A 27,884-nucleotide genomic window follows, 5' to 3' on the forward strand; every position below is an offset into this window, starting at 1 on the left:
TGAAAGATGTGTTATCAATTTTTTTTTTTTTTTACACCTCCCATGTTAAAGATGCAGCTTGATCTGGTTTCATTTGTGCCATTTGACTCATTCTAGACGTCTGGTATGAAGCAGCACGTATACAGAGCATTCAGAAAGTATTTACAGCACTTCACTTTTTCCACAGTTTGTTATGTTAGAGACTTGTTCCAAAATGGAAAAATTCATTTTTGCCCCTCAAAATTGTACTCACAACACACCATAATTAATTTTTTTAATTTCTGAATTTAAAAAAAAAAAACAACAAGAGCAATCTGAGATTTCTGACATTCACCAGTCCGGATCACGATGACTTCCAACATTTAATAGAGTCTTCCATGGTCTAACATCTATCTGTGGTGCAAATTTGGTGAGAATCTGTGAAGTAGTTTTGACATAATCCTTTCAAAGCCTATATAAAGTGAAACTTGATCCAGAATCTGGATTCGTATCCAGATCATCTCCAAAATTTAATGGAGTCTTCCATGGCCTAACATCTATCGGTGGTGAAAATTTTGTCAAACTCCGTGCAGTAGTTTTGATGTAATCCTGCTAAAAGACAGAGAGACAGTCAAATAAATAAATAAAAACATAATAAAAACTAAGAAACCACATGCACATAACATACACACCCTTTGCTCAATACGTTCTTTATGTTCAATCAGACTCAGGTCTGGGCTCTGGCTGGGCCACTCAAGGACCTTCACAGAGTTGTCATGAAGCCACTCATTTGATATCTTGGCTGTGTGCTTAGGGTCACTGTCCTGCTGAAAGATGAACCATCACCCCAATGTGAGGTCAAGAGTGCTCTGGAGCAGGTTTTCATCCAGGATGTCTCTGTATGTTGCTGCATACATCTTCCCCTCAATCCTGACTAGTCTCCTAGTTCCAGCTGCTGAAAAACATCCCCACAGCATGATGCTGCCACCGCCATGCTTCACTGTAGGGATGGTGCCTGGTTTCCTCCAACCATAATGCCTGGCATTCACGCCAAAGAGTTCAATCTTTATCTCATCAGACCAGAGAATTTTATTTCTCATGGTTAGAGTCTTTCTGGGGCCTTCTGGCAAACTCCAGGTGGGCTGCCATGTGCCTTTGACTAAGGAGTGGCTTCTGTCTGGCCACTGTACCATACAGGCCTGATTGGTTTGCGCTCTGACATGTCCCACTGTCAACTGTGGAACCTTATACATAGACAGGTGTGTGCCTTTCCAAATCATGTCCAATCAACTGAATTTACTTCAGATGGTCTCCAATTCAGCTTTACAAACATCTCAAGGATAATCAGTGGAAACAGGATGCACCTGAGCTCAATTTTGCGCATCATGGTAAAGGCTGTGAATAATTGTAATTACACGATCACAATATATGTGATTTCCTAGTCCCCCCCCCCGCCCTTTTTTTTTAAATAAATTTGACTAAACAACAACAAAAACAAAACATTTTCACATTGTCCTTATGGGGTATTGTGTTTAGAATTTTGAGAAGTTCATTCATTTTGAAATGAAGTTGTAATATAAAAAAATGTGGAAAAAGTGCTGTGAATACTTTCTGGCTGCACTGTATTATTATCATCATCATCATTATTATTATTACTTGCAGAGGAAGTGCATTTATAACAAACTTGAAACTGAATGGGCTGGTTTCACTGACAGCTTTCCGATCAATATTAGAAAACCGACAACGGAAATCTGTTGGACAATGTGTATGTCATAAACCCTGTCTTAGATCATGAGCTTTATTGTGCTAGAGTTTGCATTGTTATTCAAAATAATTACTGGGTCCATTGGTTAGCTGCTTGTGTTTGTATTTTATGGTAGATGTGTTGTTTTTATTATTTATTGTTTTATTATTGCTTTGCCTTGTTGGTGTGTGCTGTTGCCTTTGTGGTGAGATCCCCCCTGCGAAAGAGGTCTTGATCTCAGTGGGTTTTCTTATGTAGTTAAATAAAGGTTAAATTAAATGAGAAAAATAGCACTAAACATTCCAATCATCAGGTTAAAAGAGGTCGTAGGAAAATACTTGAAAGACTCCATGCGATGAAAACGATAATCACAAAATAGATTTTTTTCCCCATTGTAATTATTTCCTGTAATCAGTCAGTGGGTTCATAATTTGTGTCTAAGTCAATCTGCTGTATATTTATCTGTGAAACTTTGGGATGTGATTGATACATGTGAGCCACCTATTTTGGGTCATGCTGGCATTTTTTAACATGTAATGTAAAATGCAGACAAACGCGTTTCTTGTGAATTCTTGTTGTCTTGGTGGCCATTAGAGATCACTGTTGCTTGTATAAAAACTGCATGTCACAAAAATCCTTTTCTTCTTCGACTGTAGAGGTTTTATTGCTATAAGGAGGTTTGGTTTAGACCACGTCATGTGTGTTATTGTTTGTATATTTTTTAACCTTGTTTTTATAAACAGCACATTTTTTTAAAAATGTATTAATTAATTAATTAATTTATTATGAACAGCACATTTTCTAAAAAAAAAAATTATTTATTTATCCTTTGGCTTGGTATGACATGTTTTTAGACTTTTTAATCTATTGATGTTTTAACTCATCCTGTTTTTATTTTATCTTGGGGCCATCCTTGTTGTTCTTTTAGCCTTAGCACTGTCGTCACTTTGTTTTGTTCTGTGTTTCTCTGTGTGTTTACAAAATGAGATGACTCACTCACTGTACACCAAATTTATCCAAGGGTATAATTACAAATTGAATCTGAATCTGTCAGCTGGTTGGTTTGTTAGTGAGATTACACTGAAATCAATGAGCCCATTTTTACTTCTTATGAGCACTGTTGTATTTTTCTTTTTTATACAGCAGGTACTAAAACATTATTCAGCTTATGTGGAAACCAGTGTGAGTGGGCGGTTTGACGTTAGAAACATCCGGAGTCAATGAGACCAGTTTTGAGTTTGAAGTTGCACTGGCACTCTGCAACTCATCAATTGAGCCAAATTTGCTGAAATGGAGCAGAGGGCTGTTTGCTTTCTTTCAATGAAACATGTTTGCCTAAGAGAGAATTACAGTTTGATATTTTTTTCTGCAGCTGTTTACCTGTGTTGGAGTCCTGTTGCTTCTCTCTTTTTCTCCTCTTCTTCTTGCCCTGTGGGGGGGGGGACACAAAATTTCACCCCCAAGATGAGTCTGGCAGAAAAGCTAAAATAATCAGAATGCTATAAATTCAAAAAAGGGGCTGCAAATGATGAGGTTGTAGGCTGTGGTTGAAAAATCCAGAACTTGATTTATCTTGACTTATTTCAGATGAAGGACAACTGATAACATTTGTTGGCCAACATTTATAAAATAATAATGTTCATGTGCAGCGTTGTGCTTTCAACTTGTTTGAAATGTTATTTTTTTCTGGTTTGTTCTCAAATGTTCCCCGAGTATTTATTCATATAGGGTTAGTTTAAAAAGTATGCTTACTACTTCTTCCTTTTCAGAGTGAGACATAACTTTAAAGGGGTCATATTACTCAACACACACACACACACACACACACACACACACACACACACACACACACACACACACACACACACACACACACACACACACACACACACACACACACACACTATTTAGGTCTTTTTAAGTTATTTAAAAAGTGAAAGAGTTGTGGCTGGCCACACCCCCTGGGGGTGGGTAGGGAAACAGATCTCCCCATCTTTCTCACACAGACCGTATGGGCGTGTCACACAGACTGGCTCAGTGGGAGTGTCTCAAATCAAATCTGTATCCATATATGGACGTATGTGAAATATGTCAGGGACGTCTGAAATGAGTCATTTCAGAGAAAATTTTACTTACAAAAGAATACACTCTAAATGCACAAACATACTTTTGGGACATTGGTGGATGTTCAACATTAAACAACAGCCACAAAAAACAAAGTTACGAAATAATTTTTGCATAATATGACCCCTTTTTAAAAGGGACTCCACTCCATAACCATAACCATAAGCACAAGCACAAGACAGCCCCCTCATCCCCCAAATTATAGTTTTCAGCCCAAGGTCATTATTTTTGTTAAATACAGATGTGCAGTCTTTTAAAACAAACCTATAACTTGAGGGGGTTTGTTTTAGGCCTCGAATGATAATGAAGGTTCCCATAAACTCCTTTGTGATGCAGCCAGAACTGTATTATGCTATAAACCAGTGATTTTCAACCTTTTTTGAGCCGCGGCACCCTTTTTATATTTACAAAATCCTGCGGCACACCACTGTCATGTGTCACGCACCACTAACTTGACTGTCTCTACACGGTGTGTTAGCACGTTAGCAACACGTGCGGTACAGATATGACGTAATATAGTATACTATAGTCATGGAGCTGTAGATAAGAACTAGAGGGCGCAGTCCCATTGCTGCACACTAAACGAAAATGTCCCTTCATGGACAGAGACATGACGTCTCCTAACCGGGCAAAATATTGACAAAGTACCCGGATGTTAATGCATTTTCAATGGAGATCCACGACTGAACACACTCAGAAAAATGCTCGCAAAATACGTGTTAAAATGCCATTTTGTCCTGGATATCGAGCCAGTAAAATTAAATTACATTAAATTATGTCAGGAAAGTATTAAACTTACTCTGACACCCACACATTCTCAAATATTAGTGTTGAAAGTTACACGGATCTACACTGATAAGCTGCGCTGCTCGGCTGAGCTGCAGCTGCTGTTCAACGCAGCGCGGCTCCTAAAACCATTACAATACTTTTATATATATTATATTTTTACACAATTATCCTTTATTGACGAGTTTCATTCATGAAGTCAGCGGTGTGTGTGTGGCAGCACAGCGCGGGTCATTAATCTCATTATTTTAAGGTGCAAAAAAAAAAAAAAAAAAACTCCCCAGTCTTGAACAATTTTTAGTCACTAAGGACAAGTATTTTAACTAGACATTGGTCTAGCAGTGGAAAATATCAACTAGACATAAGTGAAAATAATGATCCGTGTCATTGGGCGACACAGGTACGGCAGGAGACATACAGCTGTTTATCATCCAAATATCACGGACAAAGTGACAACAATAACCAAAACCACTTACTTATGGAAGGAAATATTCTCTCCCTTGTTCCTCCGTTTGTGACTTTGCCAACATGCGCAGCTTTCCAGCATATTCCACCTGTTTCTTGACGAGACTAAGTGAACTTCTATGCACACAAATCACTAACTTGCCCGGAATTAAAATGGCGATCACGCCTCCTTGTCGGCACACGGCTCAGCGCTACTGCGCGCTTTGCTGCCCTCTACTGGAATAAAAGAGCATTACACCATCTGCCACACTATACAGCACATACACCCGATAATGGTGATATTTGATAATTGCCCACGGCACCCCTGACGATCGATCACGGCACCCTAGGGTGCCGCGGCACCCCGGTTGAGAATCACTGCTATAAACAGCAATAAAAGAAAGCCTGCATGATGGGCGGGTTTGTTATGCAACAAGTAAAGCAGGTTTATGTTAAAGTGCAAAGTGAAGCACAGGCAAGTGTCCAGTAACACTGCACAAAAGCAAATTTATGCATAAACATGACAAGCCCGTCTTTGGATAAAAGGCTGCCTAAAAAGCCTTTATATAGAACCCCCCCCCCCCCCCCCAAGTTATATCTGCATACATTAATATGGTGTTGTGGTACATATCAGGATTGTTAATGTTTGGGTGACATGAAGGATGTGGGCACACAAATCGAACGCCTACGCTTCAGTGTCTGCTCTCCTCAGCTCACTGTCAGCATCATCTCTGTGGTTACCACAGCTCCTCTCGCACCCTCCTAAACCTTTATGTCTGTGGGCGTGTGTGTGTGTGTGTGTGTGTGTAAGAAAGTACGCATGTTGTTTTAGGGCTTGGCAGAGAATCACCTCACAGCCGCGATGGTGAGATGTGGAGCTTCACTTCCTGTTTTGCCTACAGGTCCACTGATTATTAAGTTTCACTTTGAGGCTTCATGAACAGCGGCAGGGATGGAGAATGAGTGTCTTTTCTAACTATATTCTTTTAAGTATAGTCAATACAGAGGTGGAGTATGGATGGTTCTTAAAATCTGTCTCCAGTCACTCTAACCGGAACTCTGTCCTGTGACTATACTGACTTGAGCCGACAAGAAAGATTAAGAAATATGCCCCAAACAAAGTCCAAATAATTACAAATTTCTTTTTGCTTCACCTGTTTGTTTGGACTCAACCACAGATCGATTCTGATTTGGCACAACTTTAAAACTGATGCCTTTCTTGATGTTAAATCCCTGGACCTTCTTTCACTGCACAGAGGTGCCTTTTTATATGATGTATTTTTTTTTTAAATCAATGTTTCTTCTTATTTCAATAGTTTGATACAATGATTTGAAATAAAGTCTTATTTTTTTCAACAATTCAAAATCTTTGTCCAGTTAGAATTTACATATATTAAAAATTAATTTGGAGAGCTGTCTGGGAGTGTTCCTGTAATAATGAGTTTGATAAATCTATATCCTAAAAGAAATACATTTTTTTTTTATTGTTGAACCTGAGAATACCTACTGATTTTGGTAATATTTTACAAGGTTTTTTTTTACCATTTTAATCAAGTGTTAATTAGCAACAAGCCCTTACTTTTGTCTGTGTCTTTTAGATTGAAAATGCACAAGGTCACCCACAGGTGCTGTAAATCCCCATAATTCTATGGCGGTGCACATAAAACCTCTGCTGTTATTGGCAAAATTTAGGCCTGAAAGAGTTAATTTTATCATTTCATGATGTGACAGCAATGCTTATTTTTAAACTCCCATTTGCCCTGTGAAGGTTGCTCTGCTAGCTCTATGCCGCACATCCATATGGTCTATGTGAGACAGACAGAGGCACAACCCTCCTCCCAAGTAAGTGTATGGTGAGTAGCAGCTCCTTTCCATTTAAAGCAACAGTCACAGATTTGGGATATTAAGATAAGATAAACCTTATTGACCCCACAGTGGGGAAAATCACTTGCTGCAGCAGCAAGACTCATACAGTAGTCAAGAAAAAGAAAAATATTTACATTAAAGAAAGGTGACTAAAGTATATACGATCTTTGCTGGTGGGTGCGTAAGTACTGATGTGAACAGATTATGTGAATAATAGAATATAGTGAGTATAAGTATGGAGATATGGTAAAATTATTGCACAGGATAAATTGCACAGTTGTACATATAATAAAGCGCAAAAGGTGACTGTAGACGTAGTTGATAGTGCAAAATCAGCAGGTGATTTATGGTGCTAGAAACATTTTGAGGTATTATACAGTCTGACTGTTGTTGGAATAAATGACCTGCAGAGGTGTTCTGTTTTGCACCGAGGGTATTACTGAAACAGCTGCTTAAGGCTCCCACAGTCTCATGTAAGGGGTGAGAGGGGCTGTCCATAATTGATGTCAGCTTAGCCAACATCCTCCTCTCACCCACCACCTCTATGGGGATTCAGAGTACATTCAAGGACAGAGCCAGCTCTTCTGAATAATCTATTGAGTCTCTTCTTGTCCCTCTAAGAACTTCCAAAGTTGCATCTCCTCAGTTTATGGGCTATTTTTGGCCAAAAACTGTGACACCTGTTCTCAAAACATATGGAAACCTACCTCAGCTTGCTAAGAAGGTGCAAAATGCCAGTGCATATCTAGTTCCATGGGTTTAACCATTAATCTTTAAATCATGATTATGCAAAAGCATATAGACCTCATGGATTACAAAAATGGATGAGTGATGACTGATCAATTACAGATGTGTGTTGGGACACTGTGAATGAGACTTCCCTGCACATCCTGCAGCAATTGAAGCCTTCTTCCAAGGTTTTGGAGCTACAAAGCTGCCTTACTGCCTTTGAGAACACAGGGTTTGCTATTTTGAATGCATTATATCGCAATTTTAAGAGTCAAAACACTTCAACAATGTGAATTCAGCAAGTGACATCCACAGGTTTTGGCCATGCTGTGCCACATTAAACAAAGCTTGCTTCAACAATCTTTAAAACACTCTGGTTCACAACATGGTCAGAACAACATACAGATGGCTGCAAATACATCTCCATAGTCAGGTGTGTAAAATATTTTGAAATACTAGAAATCTGTTTCACTGACTGCTTTTTAATGTATATGACTTTTAATTACAGTGTTTTTAATTACAGTCTTCACAATTTTATAATTTTCTGAGATACTGAATTTGGGGTTTTCATTAGTTGTCAGTTATAATCATCAAAATATAAAGAAATAAACACTTGAAATATATCAATCTGTGTGGAATGAATGTATACATTATACAAGTTTCACTTTTTGAATGGAATTACTGAAATAAATCAACTCTTTCATGATATTCATATTATTATATGAATTATATGACCACCACCTATAATGTGAGCTTAACTTGCATCTTACATGTGTCTGAAGTGTGGTACGCAACTGTTTTCCCCCCGTCTTCTTTATATATTCTACGGTCATTTTGGCTGCTGCAGCAATGCAAATTTCCTCACTGTGGGATAATAAAGGATTATCTTATCAATATTTGGTACTGTCAGTAACAGTTAACTAAACATCAGAACTGATGAGTGCACATGTATGTGACATGTAACACTTGTAGCTTGTTCACATGTTATGAATTAGTTAAATCAAAGTCTGCGTAGAATATGACCATAACACATATGCTACGTGTGCCTGACTTCAGAGCTCAGATCACTCAGGAACACAGTCATGTGTAAGAAAAGCACAGAAAATTCACAGTACGTGAACTTGTTGAAACAGTCTACCACATTAACTTATGTGTATGAAAATCCCCATACAGTCTGTGTTACAACCACAGTAATAATTATTTTTCTTGCCACTGTAGCCGTAAGCCTATAAAAATGTGAAATTATTACAGAGACACTTTTTTGGCAGCTTCATAATGGAGCAGAATAGAGGATTTTCTTAAAACGATGTGAAAGTTCAGCTACAGTTTGCCAGAAGGCACACTGTTCACTTTTCTTGCATTAAAATCCTTATTCATTTCACTCATTCATTTCATGAAGCTGTGACTGTTGATGCAAGACATAAAACTAGCACTAACCCCAGTTTCTTCAATTACATCAAGGCCTATAATGCCTTCAGATTTGGCATGAGTGTCTTGATGGCTTCCCACACTAGTCTCCTTCTGTCAGAGTCCCCCAAGTCTTTGAGAACTGCCTACTCCACAGATTCATCATACAGTACCAGCATGTCTGTTCTTCTTAGTAACTGATATAAATTAAGCTCAAGACATATTCAGTATCTTGAAATCTTCATCTTCCCACCTCCATGACTTGCGGAAAGAAAACTGGTTCTAGACATAATTTATATTAACATATGTAGTTTGATCAATTATTTAAGGGCTCTGAAAATGGAGGGTGTGTGCACAAAAATAGGTGCAATTCCTAAATGGATAATGCAGCATTTTTATTAAACCCCCTTGAATTAAAGCAGGTATCTCCGTGGAATGAGAGATGGGCTACAAACATGTAGACCTCGGTTTAATTTGTATGTGCTCCATGCCACCTGCCCTTTGAAGAAGACGCTTCATTTACATTGTTCCAGTCCATCCAGCTGTAAATGAGTCACAGCCTTTGCTGGAGAAGTGACCTGTGATTAGGGTTGGGTATCGAGAACCGGTTCTTTTCGGGTATCGTTAAGAACTGATTCGATCCACCGATATCAATAGTCTTTTTGCTTAACGATTCCCTTATCGGTCCTTCAGAGCGGCCGTTGTTTTTGAGGGTGTTTGTCGGGAAAATGATAATTTCTCTATGCTGATTATAGAACCTGCAGCAGGTCTCGGTTCTTTGATCTGCTGCTCATCAGAAGCAAAAAGTTCGCTTTTTAACCCCTCTTAAAGCCATTAAAATATGTCAACCGTGAGTCACTTTTGTGTGGATTAAAGTCACTAACTGGGACTCATGTCTTGTTACAGCCAAGAAACAAAAATCATCCTCCGTTCCGTTGGCACAACTCCAAACGCTGCGTGGCTCTCTGCCGATACAGAGTCCGCTCAGAATTAATAACTTCAAAATGAACTGCCGCCTTAAATAAAATGACACCTCTTTCCAAACGCTGTAATACAGACAAACTACATTTGACTAAAATGTTTTCTTCCTCCCAAAATGAGACGTCCTGCATTCTTTATGAACTACATCCTGACATGCAGCACAGCCAGCTGAGCTCAGCTCATATGTATGGAAAGACATTCATGCCAATAATGTCTGAAAGGAAATGCTTTTGACAAAAATTACAGATTTTGTTTATTTCTATTTATGTCCAGAGATCAAGAATCCACCATGTAGAGTTTATTATGTCCAGAGTTTAAGGATCTAGTGACCAATTTCATATTTATTTATTTTAAGACTCAATAAAATGTTGTTGACATAGAAAACCTGTAAAGCCTACTTTTAGTACACACACACAAAAACAAACAAAAACAAACAAACAAACAAGAGGTATCAATAAGGGAATCGATAAGGAATCGGATCGATAAACAGAATCGATAATGATAGATAAAATCTTATCAATACCCATCCCTACCTGTGATGGTCCAGTACTTGAGGATAAGAACCTCAGGCCCTACATACAGGATTTCTACTTCTTCCATGAATTAAAGCTGAAAGTCTCCACTGCAGGCACAATACTTTCATTCCAAAAGGATCATGGCCAAAATTTCAAAAAAGTGTCATTGTCCAACTAATTATATAGACCTGGCTGTAGAGCCAATTGGCCAGAAACAATTAGGGGATGATACAAGAACATTTAAAGTCCATGATTCAGTTAAATTAAAATGAGAAGAGTGTGACAACGAAATATAAATTTGTCCAGACTCTAGAGAAGTGTTTAAAAGAACCAAGACAACCAACTGAAAGAAAAAAAAAAAAACCCACACAAAACACTGTCATTTCAACATCTGAAAAACATTTTTGGAAGTAAAACCTATTCACAGACATTACTTAATTATATTTATTTTTAACTACTGGGTAACTTTTCAATATTTTTATATGCGCTGAATTTGCCAAAACCTTTGTTCAGTATGTATATTTCAACACAGCGTTATGACCAGCTTCTACACTCATTGAAACTATGTTAAAAAAATTAAAACAAAACACTTAATTATGACCTAAATGCGATTTTTCCAAATGTGTCACAGGAAATCATGTATTCAGATTTTGACTTTTGGCCTGCTAATATCCAAATAATGCTCACTGGATTATAATGCATCATGTTTTTGTTTTGTTTTTTTTAATCAACACCGATCACACAAATCAAGTTGTTCTAGTTTAAAGATGTGCAACACAAACTGAGTTAGCAAAGGCAGCCATGCGGCCCTGCTCTCTGTTAGTTAAGCGTAAATGTAAATTTATACCTCTGTATGATCTGGGTGAGTATCTGTGTCATTACCGAAACTAACCCATAATTAAAGCAATCACATCTACCTTTACACCAGTCATTCTTGGTATTGTACATTTTGTGTGAGAGTGGCATTCAATATTTTTTGGAAGGTGCATGCAAACTCTGCACATAATCCTCGACTCCTTTCACCATCACAGAGGCATAAATCCACCATAAGACGTGTCCCTACCCAATCAGCTTTATTCTTTTCCCCTGCGCCCCCGCTAAGGCCCGCCTCCTGCAAGAGTTCAACAGCAAACTGACAAGTCAGAGGCACACAGCAGCCCAAAAACATTGACTGATACTCTGACAAGCATGCAAAATGCAGGTTGATTTGCATCTGTATTCACAAAGGGTGTTTCATGATTTCTGAACCAATGAAAAAGCAGCTGATTGAGGGAATTGTTCTTGAGGAAATCAAGTCATCTCCTCCTCTCTGGGAAAAAGGCATGAATAATTAAATCTGGAACAGCCACTGGCTCACTGTATTGATCCAGTTCCACTTTTTTTTTTCCACCCACTTTGTGTGACAGAATCAAACATAAAGCAAAGAAATCACATGGTTGGATGGCTGCCTTCATATGGTCTTGTTTTGTCCACAACTCAAACAGATTCAGTTTACTGTCAGATATTAGTGAAAAAAACTAATTAACACCAACTAGAAAATCAGATTTTTTTAAATGAGTCAAAACAATGAATGATTATCAAAATAGTTGATTAATAAGTGAATAACCATGCAGTAATAATATGCACCCAGGTCTACAAATTGGTATCACATAACTATCCACTGATCTGATCCACATTATTATCATGAAGTGAAATGGATAATAAAAAATACAGGGTGGGTCAATAAAATGTTACCACTTTTTGATCATACACAAGTTTTTGAAATGAGAACTTATTTGAAAATTTTATTTACAGACTTGTAACAGAAGCATTAAATTAACATTTGATTTAAAGGTTTCCCACTTTGTCTCTTGTTTTCCCACACAGTTCAATAATTGATGACATGTTCAATCCACGCTCCTCTTCTTTGGACTACAGCTGTAACACGCACACTGAAGTTTGTGATGACACTGCCACACATCTCAAGAGGGATTCTCCGAATTTCTTTTCATCCCTCGTGTGTGTGTATAAACTTTTTTTCTGTGGCTGTCTGATTGTCCTTTTTTGTTTGTGGGTCCATTAATTCAAAGAATGATTGATGGGTTAGGGCTCTAAATAGTTTCTCAAAACTGGAAATACTGCAATACGTATCATTGGACACCAGATACATGTGCTTAATACTGCTTATATAAATTTTATTTCAACGCATGCATAAATCAACTTTTCTTTGCCTTTATCACACAAGCAACAACCCCAAACAGACCCAGTTATGCCCTTGCTGATATATATATATATATATATATATATATATATATATATATATATATATATATATATATATATATATATATATATATATATATATATGCAGTCAGATCTTTGGACCAAAAAATGACATATTTACACATAAGCTCCTTCTGAATGTAGTAAAGTAAATCTGCAAGCCCAGATCTGTCATTCAACGGAGAAATCTTCATTTGAAAATGACAAATTTACAGCTAACATTTAGCCCTCCGCAAATTGTCCCTCTCATCATGGACGCTGCCGAGATGTCAGGGACAAGACCCTCTCCCAGCATGCATTGCGCGCTCCAACTGTAATTTGTGGATTTACGTCAGTTTGCATCTGCACCTTTTTCTTGTCTTATACGGAAGGATCTACTTTTTAAAACTTCATATTGTCTTGCGGTACGCTTGGTGAGTACACATTACTTTTATTTGTGCTTGAAAATTATTTTTGTGGACTTTTTCATACGCCCGTTTGATTGAGTGGTGTCGCATTGAAAATCTACTGTCTTTCACCTCTGGTGTACCGTCGCAGGCTACGGAGGCGAGACCCGCAAAGAATTCAAGTCATTAAAAATATATAAACCTCTCTCAGCGGCCACGGAGCTCTGCGGCTCCGATTACCGAGACGTGCGGCGCTGCAGATTTTGCAGCAAGAAGTCTGTCCTTGCGAGCAATAGGTGTCACCGCGCGCACTGCATTAAAACGGCGAGTGTGCCAAGTTGGCTGCAACTCCATTCAGTAGACAGAGAGGTGGTGCTGGCTGCACAGCAGACACGGGGGTGTGAGTGCCGCGGCGGAATTTAACGAGCGCATGCACTCGGTAAGCGTATCAGGGGCAGTGAGAGCGAGGCGTCGGGGAATAATGTCGCCCGCTGTCGATGCTGCCGCTGATCTGATCCCCGGATCTGAGCAAGCAGAGCTATATCTCACATTCATTGCAGCTTACTTTTGGATGTGTATAACAGTAACATTACTAAGAGATAAAATCAATTTCAATGCGGGATCGGACTGAAGGCGGGAACGCGTCGTCTTGTCACCGACGTCATGGAAATGATCCGGATGTACAAACTGTTTTCATAGAGGGCTAAATGTTAGCTGCAAATTTGTCATTTTTAAATGAATATTTCTCTGCTGAGTTACAAATCTGGGCTTACAGATTTACTTTACTGCATTCACAAGGGTCTTATAAATACATATCAGCTATTTCTTTTCTGAAATCTGACCACATTTATTTCAATGCAGGTCTCCTTTAAACATGAAAATATGGAGACAGGAATACTGGTAAATGTACCAAATGTCTTATACCAGTGCATCGATAATACCATGAACCAGCACAGACCCCTAGGATGGATTATGATGAAATGCTGTGAAGTAATAGATGGTATCTGGTCCCTGATTTTAAAAGTCAGATTTGCAGGTTCCTCCGTTATTTGTTGCTGTCTGAATTCTGGAACATTTGATGGATGATGCTTAAAGTGACCAACAGTTTTATGCCTTTTGACAAAACCATCAAATCCACAGTTGTGTGTGGGAAATGGGCTGCTGCAATTACACTGAGCAAAAATATAAACGCATCACTTTTGTCTTTGTTCTCATTTCTCATGAGCTGAACTCAAAGATGTTTATTTAGTCTATATAGTCATTGTCTATGTACCCAACAATCCTATTTCTGTCAAATATTGTTCACAAATCTGTCTAAATCTGTGTTAGTGAGCACTTCTCCTTTGCTGAGATAATCCAACCCACCTCACAGGTGTGGCATGTCAAGATGCTGATTAGACAGCATGATTATTGCATAGATTTGCCTTAGGCTGGCCACAATAAAAGGCCACCCTGAAATGTTCAGTTTTATCAAACAACACAATGCCACAAATGTTGCATGTTCTGTGAGAGCATGCAATTAGCATGCTGACTGCAGGAATGTCCTCCAGAGCTGTTGCCTGTGAATTGAATGTTCAATTCTTTACCATAAGCCATCTCCAAAGGTGTTTCAGAGAATTTGGCAGTACACCCAACGTGACGTGAATGACTCATTACCATGAACAAAAGACTGAAATTGCTTGACCTGAGTACCCCATTGTAAACAGGGGATAAAGCGTGTCTCAGACCCCCTCCCCGGTTAAGGCTGGGTTTCAAGCGTTTCACAAAGAATGCCTCCTTGACCCCTCTCTCAAACCATTTCTTCTCTCTGGCTAATATTTTAACTTCCTTGTCCTCAAACGTGTGGTTAGTGTCTTTAAGGTGGAGATGAACTGCAGACTGAGGCCCACTGGCGCCCTCTCTGCGGTGCTGGTATAGTCTTTTGTGTAAAGGTTGCTTAGTCTCACCTATGCAGTGTTCGTTACAGTTTTCCTGACATCTGATAGAATACACTACATTGCTCTGTTTGTAACTAGGGATCCTGTCCTTAGAGTGAACTAATTTCTGTCTGAAGGTGTTAACCGGTTTAAAGTAAACTGGGATTTTGTGCTGTCTGAAGATCCTCTGTAGTTTTTCCCCTACTCCTGCTAAATAAGGGAGAGACACTCTTCTTCTTGTCTCCGTCTCCTGTCTATCTGGTCTCTTTGTTCTCTGGGACTTCTGCACTTTGTCCAGGGACCATCGTGGGTACCCACATACTGTGAGGGCTTTCCGGACAAGTTGTTATTCTTTAACAACAACTTGGAGAACTGAGAGCATACACAGAAAAATCAGCATCTTGTTATTCCACACCTGTGGGGTGGGATAGATTATCTCACAAGTGCTCACTAACTCAGATTTAGACAGATTTGTGAACAATATTTGAGAGAAATAGGCCTTTTGTGTACATAAAAATGTTTTAGATCTTTCAGTTCAGCTCATGACAAATGGGAGCAAAAATGTGCTGTGTTTATATTTTTGTTCAGAGTATTATAAAGTTTCTATTCATTTTCTATTCACCGCATCACAGAGAGAAAACAGAACCAGTGTGTGAAAAATTTGTTATCATTGCTATGACTTCCACATATTTAAACATTCTGTATTAAAACACAAAAGTATGTTCACTTTCTTGGGCCAATTAAATCATGACATTTTTTGTATATCACATATTTACTTGACAATAGAGCAGCAACCAAAGCAACCAAATGACTTCTTTGCTTTAGAGAAGGCTCCCACTACATTTTTTTGGTGTGAAACTGTAGACTTTACACCAACTTTCCATAACACGGGACAAGAAGAATCTTTCAATAAATATTTATCGGGTCAAAAAAAAAGCTGCACATGGTTTAGCATTCTGATTTCTAAATATTAAATACACCAGGGCCAGATGTATAAATAATATGGGAAAATAAAACAATTTCCGCACTCAGTGAATGATATTTATGGAGAAAGATGTGCAGTGACAATGCATGCATCTCCCTCACTCATGCTAAAACAGAACTTATGGAATGTAATATGAAAAAAAGATAAACTGTAAGAAGCTCAAAATAACGTGACACTGGTATTTCAATGGTTTCACATTTTCAGACCACCTATAATGTATCAGTCACAAATTATTCCTGTGAACTTAAATTAAAACTTCATATAATTGATATGATAAATTCTGTGTGACATTCTTATCAAAATTCTACTTATTGTTTCACTTGTTTTGTGAAGAACTCTGAAAACCTTTCAATAGCTATCAGAGATATAAATGACTGTAAAATTTGCTGATAACTGAGCTAATATGATGTTGGCCACTGTGATGAAATATTGATCAGCTCTATGAACAAACACTATGAACTGATGCAGTTGTGCATAATCAATGTAATGATTACTGCTCTTGTGCGTTTGGCTAGACCTGAAAACAATTGTTTGTTAGGTACCAGACAGTGCAAAAGTTTTCAGCACATGAACTTTGCACAAGCAAACCCTGTGCCCTATTTTAATGGGACACACACACACACACACACACACACACACACACACACACACACACACACACACACACACACACACACACACACACACACACACACTACAAGCCTATTTGGGGTGTATTTCAAAGTGTTCACAGTACTTCGCTTTTTCCACATTTTGTTATGTTACCGCCTCATTCCAAAGTGGAGAAATTCCTTTTTTTCCCCCCTCACAGTTCTGCTCACAACACCCCATGATGTCAAGATGAAAAAAAGTTTTGTTGCATTTTTTGCAAACTTATTAAAAATAAAGAACTAAGGAATCACATGTACATAAGTACTCGCACCCTTTGCTCAGTATATTGTTGATGCACCTTTGGCAGCAATTACAGCCTCAAGTCTTCTTGAATATGATGCCACAAGCATGATGCACCGTCGCCCCAGCCTGAGGTGAAGAGCACTCAGGAGCAGATTTTTTATCCAGGATGTCTCTGTACATTGCTGCATTCATCTTTCCCTCAATCTTGACTAGTCTCCCAGTTCCTGCCAATGAAAAACATTGCCACAGCATGATGCTGCCACCACCATGCTTCACTGTAGGGATGGTGCCTGGTTTCCTCCAAACATAAAGGCTGGTATTCACGCCTTCATGTTCATCTTTGTCTCATCAGACCAGAGAATTTTGTTTCTTATGGTCTGAGAGTCATTCAGACTCCAGGTGGCTGCCATGTGCCTTTTTTTTTTCCTAAAGGATGGCATCCATCTGACCACTCTACCATACAGGCCTGATTGGTGGATTGCTGCAGAGAAGGTTACCCTTCTGGAACTTTCTCTTCTCCCCACAGACGAATGCTGGAGCTCTGACAGAGTAACCATCGGGTTCTTGGTCACTTCCCTGACTAAGGCCCTTCTCCCTCGATCACTCAGTTTAGAGGCGCAGCCAAGTCTAGGAAGAGTTCTGGTGGATCTGAACTTCTTCCATTTACGGATGATGGAGGTCACTGAGATCACTGGGACCTTTAAAACAGCAGAAATGTTTCTGTACCCTTCCCCAGATTTGTGTCTTGAGACAATCCTGTCTTGGAGGTCTACAGACAATTCCTTTGACTTCATGCATGGTTTGTGCTCTGACATGCACTGTCAACTGTGGGACCATATATGTAGACAGTTGTGTGTCTGTCCAAATCATGCCCAATCAACTGAATTTACCCCAGGTGGACTCCAAATAAGCTGTAGAAACAGCAATCAGTGGAAACAGGAACTACCTGAGCTCAATTTTGGGCTTCATGGCAAAGACTGTGAATACTTATGTACATGTGATTTCTTAGTTTTTTGTTATTTTGAATAAATTTGCAAAAATTGCTAGAAAAATGTGTTTTTCTTTACATTCTCATTATGGGTATTGTGTGTAGAATTTTGAGGAAAAAGAGAATTTCATTCTTTTTTAAATAAGGCCGTAAGAAATAAAATGTGGAAAAGTGAAGCACTGTGAATACTTTCCGTATGCACTGTACTTTGTAATTTAAGTAGTGAAAAATACCAGTGTATAGATGATGCAGTGCAAAAAAGTTTTGGGATTACATTCTTTATACTTGTATGTGTTTTGTAGGCTGAAGATGATCGAGTGGCCTTCCCTTTAAACTAGAGCACATCAGACACATAGCACAGTGGTATTGAGGAAATGGATGTAAGCTAAAGGATTTTTGGTGCGTTTATGGATTAATACCAACCTCTCAGAGCACACAGCAGACAGTGGCCACCAAAGCTCCCTGAGGTGAAGCAGTGCAGTATCAAGGTGAGTTTTTTCTTTTGCCATGTTTACACTTACTTATTTAATAGTTGTTTCGATTCATTTCATTGTGTACTTTATGCGTATTTCAATGGAAGTATATCAAATCACAGAAGTGGAGGGAGTTTAGGTGGAAAGGTTTAATAAACAGCATATTAAACCCTTTCAGAAATCTCATTATGATGAGTCCTCCCCAGTCTGTTGGAGAAAATGTGTAAATCTAAATGAAAATTTACAAACAGGTAGTTATCACAAGAGGGTGCAACTTTAAATTCATGGCTTGACATTATAATGGACATTTACAAAATGGGGAAGATAACTGCATATGTTAACCACAAACTGTGTCACGGTGGGAAAACTGGATTAACTATGTAATGCCTTGTAGTCCAGATTTGTTTTTAACAAATTTAGGATTTTATTGTATGGTAAGGATAATGTCACTCCCTATTTGTACATAGCTTGACTGTTTTGGATTTTATTTTTTTTTAGCATTTGTTCTAAATCTTAAAAAGGCACATTCCAAACAAATATTAATGGATGATGCATGCATAAAATATCTGAAACTCAATTTATTTAAACATGTTTTAATGAATGCCATAAAACAGGGGTTTTTACCCATCCTCCTGCTGCTTGTTTTTTCTTTTTAATTTGCTGCAGTGGCCATAATACACAGTCATAATAATTTTACAACATTGCAGGTTCCTTGTGATGATATGTGCAGGCAGAGTGTACAGTATGTGCATCGTGAAGCTGGTTATGTAAAGCATGTCTAGTGTTGTGGTATTTCTATGTGCGTGACAGCACTGGATTTTAGACAATGTTTCTGCCATTCTATGACACAAATACTTTCTGGAGATGAACAATAAATGCAGCAGCTTTGTGCCAGACCACACCTCATCTTTAGACTAATATGCTCACAAGAATGCAAGTGGTATTATTTAGACAATGCAGGCACTGGGAGTTAAAATGACATCTGCATTGGTTAGAAACTACCAATAATAATTGCGTTGGGCTTTGTGCTATCTTTGTGCACTGGGTGAAAAATAGCAATCCTGAGTTTTATCCATCTGGCCCGATGCTTGATTAAAAAAAGCAGAACATTCAATGAAGAGGCGAAAACAAAAAACTTACGTAGTTATCTCTGGCAGACCAGGTTGGGTAGAGCTGCATGTGGAGTTGTCTCTCCTTCCTGGCCAGCTCATAGTATTTGGCTTGTTCTTCACGCGTCAGTGCATGCCACTGCACACCCACAAACACACAAAAGGCAATTCTGAACATTTTCAGAAAGCTCTGACGTCTGCAAACGTTTTGTACGTTTTATTTTGCCTGCATGTTCTGAGCATGTAAATGTGATTTCCAGGTGCAAGCACCAGCAACTACGACTTCGGTGCTTATGACTCCAGCATGTGAGGGGATCAGCAGAGGGCTCACACATGGGCGTTCACATTACCTCAGTCCTTTCATGTTCATCATGTGTGAAATTACAGACAGTTGTGGAAACAGGATCAGTCATTTTGGTTTTGTTTGTGTGCCCGTATCCCTCACCCTCCGTCCTAAAATCTGGTTGATAGCAGCGCTCTCCTTTAACGTGCACTCAGCAATGACCTTCGCCCTCATTTCCTTCATGTAGAGCATGAAGGCGTTCAAGGGTTTCTTGATGACTGGCTTCTTGGGCTCCTTCTCCCGCTTGACCTCCACCTGTGGCTTCCTGTGAATCCAGCCGGGATAAAAACAAAAAACAACAAAAAACAAACAAAACTTCAAAATCTTTAGGATCACACATACTCAGCAAAACAACACTGATGAAATTTTTTGCAGATATGAGTTTTCCTCTTCTTTCTGTACATCTTTCCACCACTTAGTAGGACAGTGACACACCGACTGTTCCTTGACCTGCCCCATCGTTTTGATGCAGGTAAAAGTACTTACACGTACATGCTCCGGTCATACTGGTCATGTTCTTGTTTGCCTGAAGGAGGCACTATAGCTGGGTGGGGGATCCCCGTAGGGTGCATGCCTGATGGGCCCAGCATCAGAGAGTGAGAGAACCTGGTGGAGGGGAAAAGAAGGTGGATCAAGACAGAGAGGGGAAAAGAAGGAAAAAGCTTTTAACAGTTTAAAGAAATACTGAGCTCAGACCCCCCCAAAAAAATGTGATGGTCAAAGGCAGAGACTTGCGCGGCAGAGACATCTTAAGCAACAAGCTATGAAGCACACAAAGCTTTTCAGTCAGACACATCAGGGCAGGAGCACTGCAGTGGGCATCTGACACCAGCTCAAGCAGGCAACGACCTAAAGGCTTAAAAATTTAACCTTCAGCAGTAGGACTGCTTGATATGCAAGCTCTGGAGTTCAGGTTGAGGCCTGATCTCACAAAAGCAGGATGATGCAACTGCTTCTCTCCACTAGAGGGCCTCACAGCCACATAGAAAAACGGGCAGATCTTAGTCCCATCAGCTAGCTGCTCTCTTGTTTTAATTCGGGGTCGTCACAGCAGATCTGAGGTGGATCTGCATGTTGATTTGGCACAGGTTTCATGCCGGATGCCCTTCCTGATGCAATGCCACATTACATGGAGAAATGTGGCAGGGGTGCGGTTTGAACCGGGAACCTTCTGCACTGAAACCAAGTGCACTAACCACTTGGCCACCACCCCTTCCATATATGTGAAATACATAAATAAATTTCTGGAACACTATTTAGACTTAAAACCTGGTGAAATTAATCTTGGTCATCAGGATCTACAAAAGGGCAATATAAAGATTTTTGACTAGGTATTTAGTCCTCAAAATAATACAAATTTCATTTGTCTCAGTGGTTGTTAAGACTGATTTTTTTTTTTCAGTGCTGTTGCAGCATAAGGAAACAAGTATCGAACATCACTGGCTGCTGGCAGCATGTGTCAAAGGAGCTTTGGAGGAAAACAAAATAAATAGAAATGTTTTAATGTTTTAACCTGCCTTCATTGGCATATTTAGTTATGATATTTCAGGCACCCTACATTTCTGATAAAAATGTACTGCTTGGTATATAATTAGTATGTAACATAAAATTAAATTTAAAATGACAAAACACACACACCAAAACCCCCTTGCAAAGCATTTTTAAATTACATTTAAATAAAGACACACACACACACACACACACACACACAACTACTACTACTACTAACTGACCCATGAGGTGAGAGTGAATTTGTGGATCAGACTTACACAAATAATAGTGATAAACCTATGCTCATCTTTCAACCTGAGAGAAAGCTGTGTGTGCGCGCGCCTTTTTGTATGTGCTTGTTATGCAGCAGCGACTTGCGTGGCTCAGCTCAGTTTGCCTCCATTTAGCTTATTTTGCCAAAACATTCGTCCTGTTTACAGCACGCTTGCTCAAATTGGATTTTCTTTTATTTTTGGAATTAGAACATGACTTTGTGGTGCTGAAAGGAAAACTCCAGATCCAGCGTTTTGAATATGCTATAAACAGGAGTTGTTGATGCAGCGCGTTGCTTTGTTTACACCCCCCCCGGGCTGGCTCGACCCAGTCGGGTACAATACCTGGAGTAGGAGGAGGCAGTGGGGAGGTTGGAGGAGTAGGGCTGCCTGAACCCACAGGATGACAGGGCAGGGTAGACTGGCTGGCTCTGCCTGCCACAGCACAGCAGAGGGGAGAGACGCCAACAGTTGGTACAACTTTAAAAACCCATGAAGGGACATTTGGGTTCTTAAATCTGAAGGCGAATTAAATGTAATCCCTGGATTCAGCAAAACCTACTGGTCAGATCTTAATGTGAAAATCTAATAAACCTGTGGAAGTATCAACCCACATCTACACCTAAAGCAGGTCACAAACAAGCTTCAGACCAGAGACAATCCGAAACACCAGCCTTCCATTTTAATGTGGAAAAGAAAAACAAACCCTTGGAAATACAGGGACATAAATCTGCTGAGACACAGTTCCGTTGGGGGTTTAACCAGCAAATAATCTATTTAAAAATCTGTGTAAAACCGTCATAAAACAGTAATTTTTAAATCAATGCCTCAGTGAAGGAGGCCCAAACACTTTGTTTAACAGCCAAATCATTTTATGCTTGTTCAGTTCTCTGACAAAGAGAAACAAAAAGAGAACACAAAATAATGTTTTTTAGATCAATCCTTCGGCTGCTCCCTCGTTTTTTACTTGGGGTCACCACAGTAGATCTGAGGTGGATCTACAGGTTGATTTGGCACAAGTTTTACACCGGATGTCCTTCTGGCGTAAAACAAAATATTATGGCTCTTCTATAACCACGTACTCCAGATTGCATTCTTCATGAGCTTTAAACTGGGATCACGTGAATGTGGTGTCATTTGTAGAAACTTTTTGAATGATTCCTGTGAAAAGTCCAAGATCTGGCAGCTCTGCGTGTGTGTGCATGCATAAAAGACTGTCAAGTAAGTACACAAGCACCACAAGAGATAGAAGGTGGGGAAGGGAAGCAAATAAAATCCTTTGGTTAGGGTTAGTAAGTAACCCTAGTTAGTAAGGGTTCTGAGAGTAAGAGGAAAAAGCATGCACAGCTATTGTTTTGCGTTTGTCGACAACATGTCATTTTTTGAGAAAAGATTGAACAAGAGAAAGTAATTTTGACCATGCAAAATGTTTAGTTCAAAGCCATCAGTGTACCTGAAAAGTTGTAAAAAAAAAAAAAAAAAAAAGCGTGAAGAGTACTCACATTCAACATCGTTCTCAATTACCTTATTTTAATGTCACTTCAAGCCAGTCAAAAAAAAAAAAAAAAAATGGCTATAAAGAGCTGCTAAGTGTAGTAATGGCAATAACGGTTTGTTTGACAGAGACGGCTCATTAGGATTCATTCATTTGACTATTCAATCGTTTGCATTTTCTAGTTATTCATGTTCTCTGCTGGTCCATCACTATGTCAGCGAGGCTCAATTCTGGTTCACTACACTCACTGTTCATTGTGAGATCTTTCTCTCGGTTCACTTCTCTGATCTCTTGTGCATCGTTTTGATGCAGTACTGAATAAACAAGAAGTCCAATGGCTCAGCTGACTGGATGCAACCAGTCAAAAATGATGTAAACTAGAGATCTGTGAGTACTAGTTGCTTGTTTGCATGTATTTACGAGGTCTGTAAGAAAAGTATTCGACCTTATTATTTTTTTCAAAAACCATATGGATTTGAATCACGTGTGATTACATCAGACATGCTTGAACCCTCGTGGGCATGCTAGAGTTACGTCATTCGCCTGTGGACAGTCTTTGAGTGAGGAGTCGCCCACCCTCTCGTCGATTTTTCATTGTTTAGGAATGGCTCAGAGACTGCTGCTTTGTTTGATAAAACTTTTTTCAAAAGCTGTAAGGCACAACTGAGTGGACACCATTCGATAAATTCAGCTGGTTTTCGGTAAAAATTTTAACGGCTGATGAGAGATTTTGGTCTGGTAGTGTCGCTTTAAGGACGGCCCACGGTGCCTGACGGCTTCGAGGCGGCAGCGTCTCGCCATTTCAAGTTGAAAACTTCCACATTTCAGGCTCTGTTGACCCAGTAAGTCGTCAGAGAACAGAGAACTTTCAGAAGAAGTCGGCATGAGGAGTTTATTTGGACATTCCATTGTTAACGGATATTTTGTAATGAAAGAACGTGCGGGCAGAGTCGCATGTCGGGCCGGACCCGACTGCGGGGGGTCGCAACAGGAAAAACACCTCCGTTGGAAACCTTAACGGGCAAGTTGGAACATGCCCAAGCTGTTAAACAATTTCTCAGTTACTCACTTGTTGAAAGCCATCAAAAGCCGCCTGAATTTTACAAATGGTTTTCAACACGGAGATGTTTTTCCTGTCGCGGCGCACACAGATTCGCCGAGTCATCACGGAAATGACTCAGCGAATTTGCGCGCACGTCTTTCATTACAAAATGTCCTTAAACAGTAGAATGTCCGCATAAAGTCCTCATGCTGGCCTCTTCTGAATCTTCTCTGTTCTCTCACGACGTCCTGGGTGAATTAAGCCTTAAATTAGGATGTTTTCAGGTTGAAACAGGCCGACAACGGCGCCTGGAAGCGCTGCGCGACGTCCCGCTCCGTGGGAAGTCCTTACAGCGACAGAAACACCCCATAATCTCTCATCAGCCGTTAAATTTTTCACCGAAAACCAGCTAAATTTCTCGAATAGTGTCCACTCAGATATTCCTCACAGGTCTAGAAAAAATTTTGATAAAGCAACGCGCGCCGTCTCGAGCAGCGTGTGAAACAAAGGAATTCAGCCGAGAGGGCGGGACCAGGCACCCTAAAGGCCAGACCAGGCCTGCCCACAAGGAAATGACGTCACCAACGCGTGAAAAAACTCACGCATGCGCACGAGGGTTCAAGCATGATTGGTGTAATCGCACGTCATTCAAATCCATATAGTTAAAAAAAAATAAAAGTGTCGGTTTCTTATCTAATAGACCTCGTATATATCAATGGTTGTAAGTCTTTTTTGACAAACAACCTAAATGAACAAACTGCTAACCCTCTGTACTGAAGAACCCAACAGGTCTGTTTATACATGTAATTGAAAATATGATGCATACCCCCCCCCCCCCCCCCCCCAAAAACACTTGAAGACACTGAGCCAGAATTATTTTCCTTCATGCACATCTTTGTTCTTCTCTATCAAACGTTAGTTCTTGCAGATTTGATCAGTCATGCACGATACATCAATAACAAATGGCAGCATGTCTGCAGTAAACAGAGGGGTGTTGGATTCACAGAAGTCACCCAGGTGTTCTGACATAAATATCTTTACTTGAAAATATGGTTATAGAAAAGTTGCACCATGTGTGCCAGCTTGAAAACAGTTACGCAATCATGTGGTATTGTGATCCATCATGGAGATTGGCGGGTGGGGCGGTGCTCTGTTTGTGACACACACACACACACACACACACACACACACACACACACACACACACACACACACACACACACACACACACACACACACACACACACACACACACACACACACACACACACACACACACACTTCAAGACAATCAATCAATTTCAATCAATTTTATTTATATAGCGCCAAATCACAACAAACAGTTGCCCCAAGGCGCTTTATATTGTAAGGCAAGGCCATACAATAATTACGTAAAAACCCCAACGGTCAAAACGACCCCCTGTGAGCAAGCACTTGGCCACAGTGGGAAGGAAAAACTCCCTTTTAACAGGAAGAAACCTCCAGCAGAACCAGGCTCAGGGAGGGGCAGTCTTCTGCTGGGACTGGTTGGGGCTGAGGGAGAGAACCAGGAAAAAGACATGCTGTGGAGGGGAGCAGAGATCAATCACTAATGATTAAATGCAGAGTGGTGCATACAGAGCAAAAAGAGAAAAACACTCAGTGCATCACGGGAACCCCACAGCAGTCTAAGTCTATAGCAGCATAACTAAGGGATGGTTCAAGGTCACCCGATCCAGCCCTAACTATAAGCTTTAGCAAAAAGGAAAGTTTTAAGTCTAATCTTAAAAGTAGAGAGGGTGTCTGTCTCCCTGATCCGAATTGGGAGCTGGTTCCAGAGGAGAGGAGCCTGAAAGCTGAAGGCTCTGCCTCCCATTGTACTCGTACAAACCCTAGGAACTACAAGTAAGCCTGCAGTCAGAGTGAAGCGCTCTATTGGGGTGATATGGTACTATGAGGTCCCTAAGATAAGATGGGACCTGATTATTCAAAACCTTATAAGTAAGAAGAAGAATTTTAAATTCTATTCTAGAATTAACAGGAAGCCAATGAAGAGAGGCCAATATGGGTGAGATATGCTCTCTCCTTCTAGTCCCCGACAAGAAATTAACCACCAAGGCTAGAGCGCCACAACATTCCTATTTTGTACATGAGAGTCTTAAGGTACTGGATATGAGGAGAAGGTCAAACAAATAGCTTTAATGGATTGTTTATTTTAGGAAAAAGTGTATAACACACAATTGTTTTCTCTGTGAAACAATACAAATGATCTTAATCAACTTTTGACTGTTCTCCTGTTCTTTAGATTTTACGTTAATGGCACAAAATATATTTTTAAATTGTCACAAAACCACAAAATGAGAATTGTGACTTTCTGACCACTGATTTTTCTGTCAGCTAATACTTCCAGCAAATACTCAACCTCCATGATTTTTTGCTGCTCAGCAGTGGAGGACAAGTTATAGACCAACACGTGATGAAATTTTAGCTGCAGAGGCTTAAGTTTCCCCTTTTCAAATATTTTGTTAATTTAATTGGGTGGCTGTGAAAATCTACAAATAAAGACCATAAAATTAAGGGAAGATGTGTTTGCATTGAGCCAATTCAATGCTGCTGCTGCTTCGTCTTTCTTGACCAACAGAGGCTCACTGATGCTGAGGAATCTCGACCCCCGCACTGCCTTCAACTCTCCCACCATATTTAATAATGCAACATGTTTTGAGACTCTCGTTCCCATCACAGCAGTAGCCGCTACAAAGATGCAACTTTACATGAAATAAGTCTCAAATAAATTCAAGTATAATTCTGGTTCGAGGCAACTAACTGCTGACAGGATCTCATGGAGGTGGTCAAGCAGGGACAGGAGGTGTGACAGACTAATCGTCAAACCCACAAAAAAAAAAACAACATTTATCCATTAATTTTCTCTTGTCCCATAATCGGTCTCAACACGGGATTACACGCACTAAGGGGCCGAAGCAAGCAAATAATCTGGATTAAAGCAGATTAGTTGCCAATAACTGACTGAACATCCAATGTAAGTGGTCTTGTCTGAAACAGATAAAATGTCTCTAAATCTCAGTCATGAGACTTGGAAAAACTCTGGAGACCAACGGCCCATCCCAGAGAAACAAGAAACACACACATACACACACTTATGCCCACATGGACAAAACCACAACGATTTAAGCTTCTATCCCAAATCTCCGTGACATTTGTTGTAAACCCTTAACTGTTCCTTGAGGGGATTTGTTTAGGCCCACAGACTAAGTTGTAATAAATAGATTCATGTTGATCCACAAATCAATGGAAACTTAACATTCTGAGTGTACAATCACGCAGCGTGACATTATGAGCTCACAATCAATGCAGAATTCAACTGATGGAAAACCTAAATGCAAGTAGTGAATATGTAACAGATGTGGTTCCACAACATCCCCAAAAGGAGCCATTTTGAAAACCAAATCTAACACAGACACGGAAGGAGAGGAGTTGTTCTACTGATGCCAATTCCCAATCTACAGGGAAAAGATGAACACAAAAACTCACATCTCTCTGATGTATCATTTTAAAGACTTTGCTTTATTTTCAAGTTTGAGGCAATAACATCCCTGCCAACATTTCCAGGAATCCATCACTTCTTAAAGAAGGCAGCGACTTACAGATGTGAAGGTTTTTAGCAAAGTCCATCTTAT

The 27,884-nt window shown here is 39.7% G+C and overlaps 1 protein-coding gene and 1 long non-coding RNA gene across 10 annotated transcripts in view; one reads left to right on the top strand and one right to left on the bottom strand.

Annotated features, from left to right (window-relative positions):
- tcf7 (transcription factor 7) overlaps positions 1–27,884 on the bottom strand; it is a 201,046-nt gene that overhangs the window by 17,128 nt on the left and 156,034 nt on the right. For 4 of the 9 annotated variants that reach the window (XM_034177966.1, XM_034177971.1, XM_034177973.1 and 1 more), the window contains exons 6-11: positions 22,019–22,108; positions 20,397–20,516; positions 20,013–20,175; positions 19,599–19,706; positions 11,618–11,665; positions 3,083–3,131 (exon numbers count right to left, since the gene is read on the bottom strand). In XM_034177966.1, coding sequence (XP_034033857.1) covers positions 3,083–3,131; positions 11,618–11,665; positions 19,599–19,706; positions 20,013–20,175; positions 20,397–20,516; positions 22,019–22,108 — 578 coding nt within the window. The remainder of the gene's footprint in view (positions 1–3,082; positions 3,132–11,617; positions 11,666–19,598; positions 19,707–20,012; positions 20,176–20,396; positions 20,517–22,018; positions 22,109–27,884) is intronic. The other 5 variants (XM_034177967.1, XM_034177972.1, XM_034177974.1 and 2 more) reach the window with 3 other exon arrangements.
- On the top strand, positions 748–17,227 carry LOC117517055. The gene is made up of 2 exons (XR_004562631.1): positions 748–815; positions 17,129–17,227. It is a non-coding gene; the product is annotated as an uncharacterized LOC117517055 (long non-coding RNA).

Source organism: Thalassophryne amazonica, chromosome 9 (assembly GCF_902500255.1).
Source record: "Thalassophryne amazonica chromosome 9, fThaAma1.1, whole genome shotgun sequence".
In the NCBI taxonomy this organism is placed as follows: domain Eukaryota; kingdom Metazoa; phylum Chordata; class Actinopteri; order Batrachoidiformes; family Batrachoididae; genus Thalassophryne; species Thalassophryne amazonica.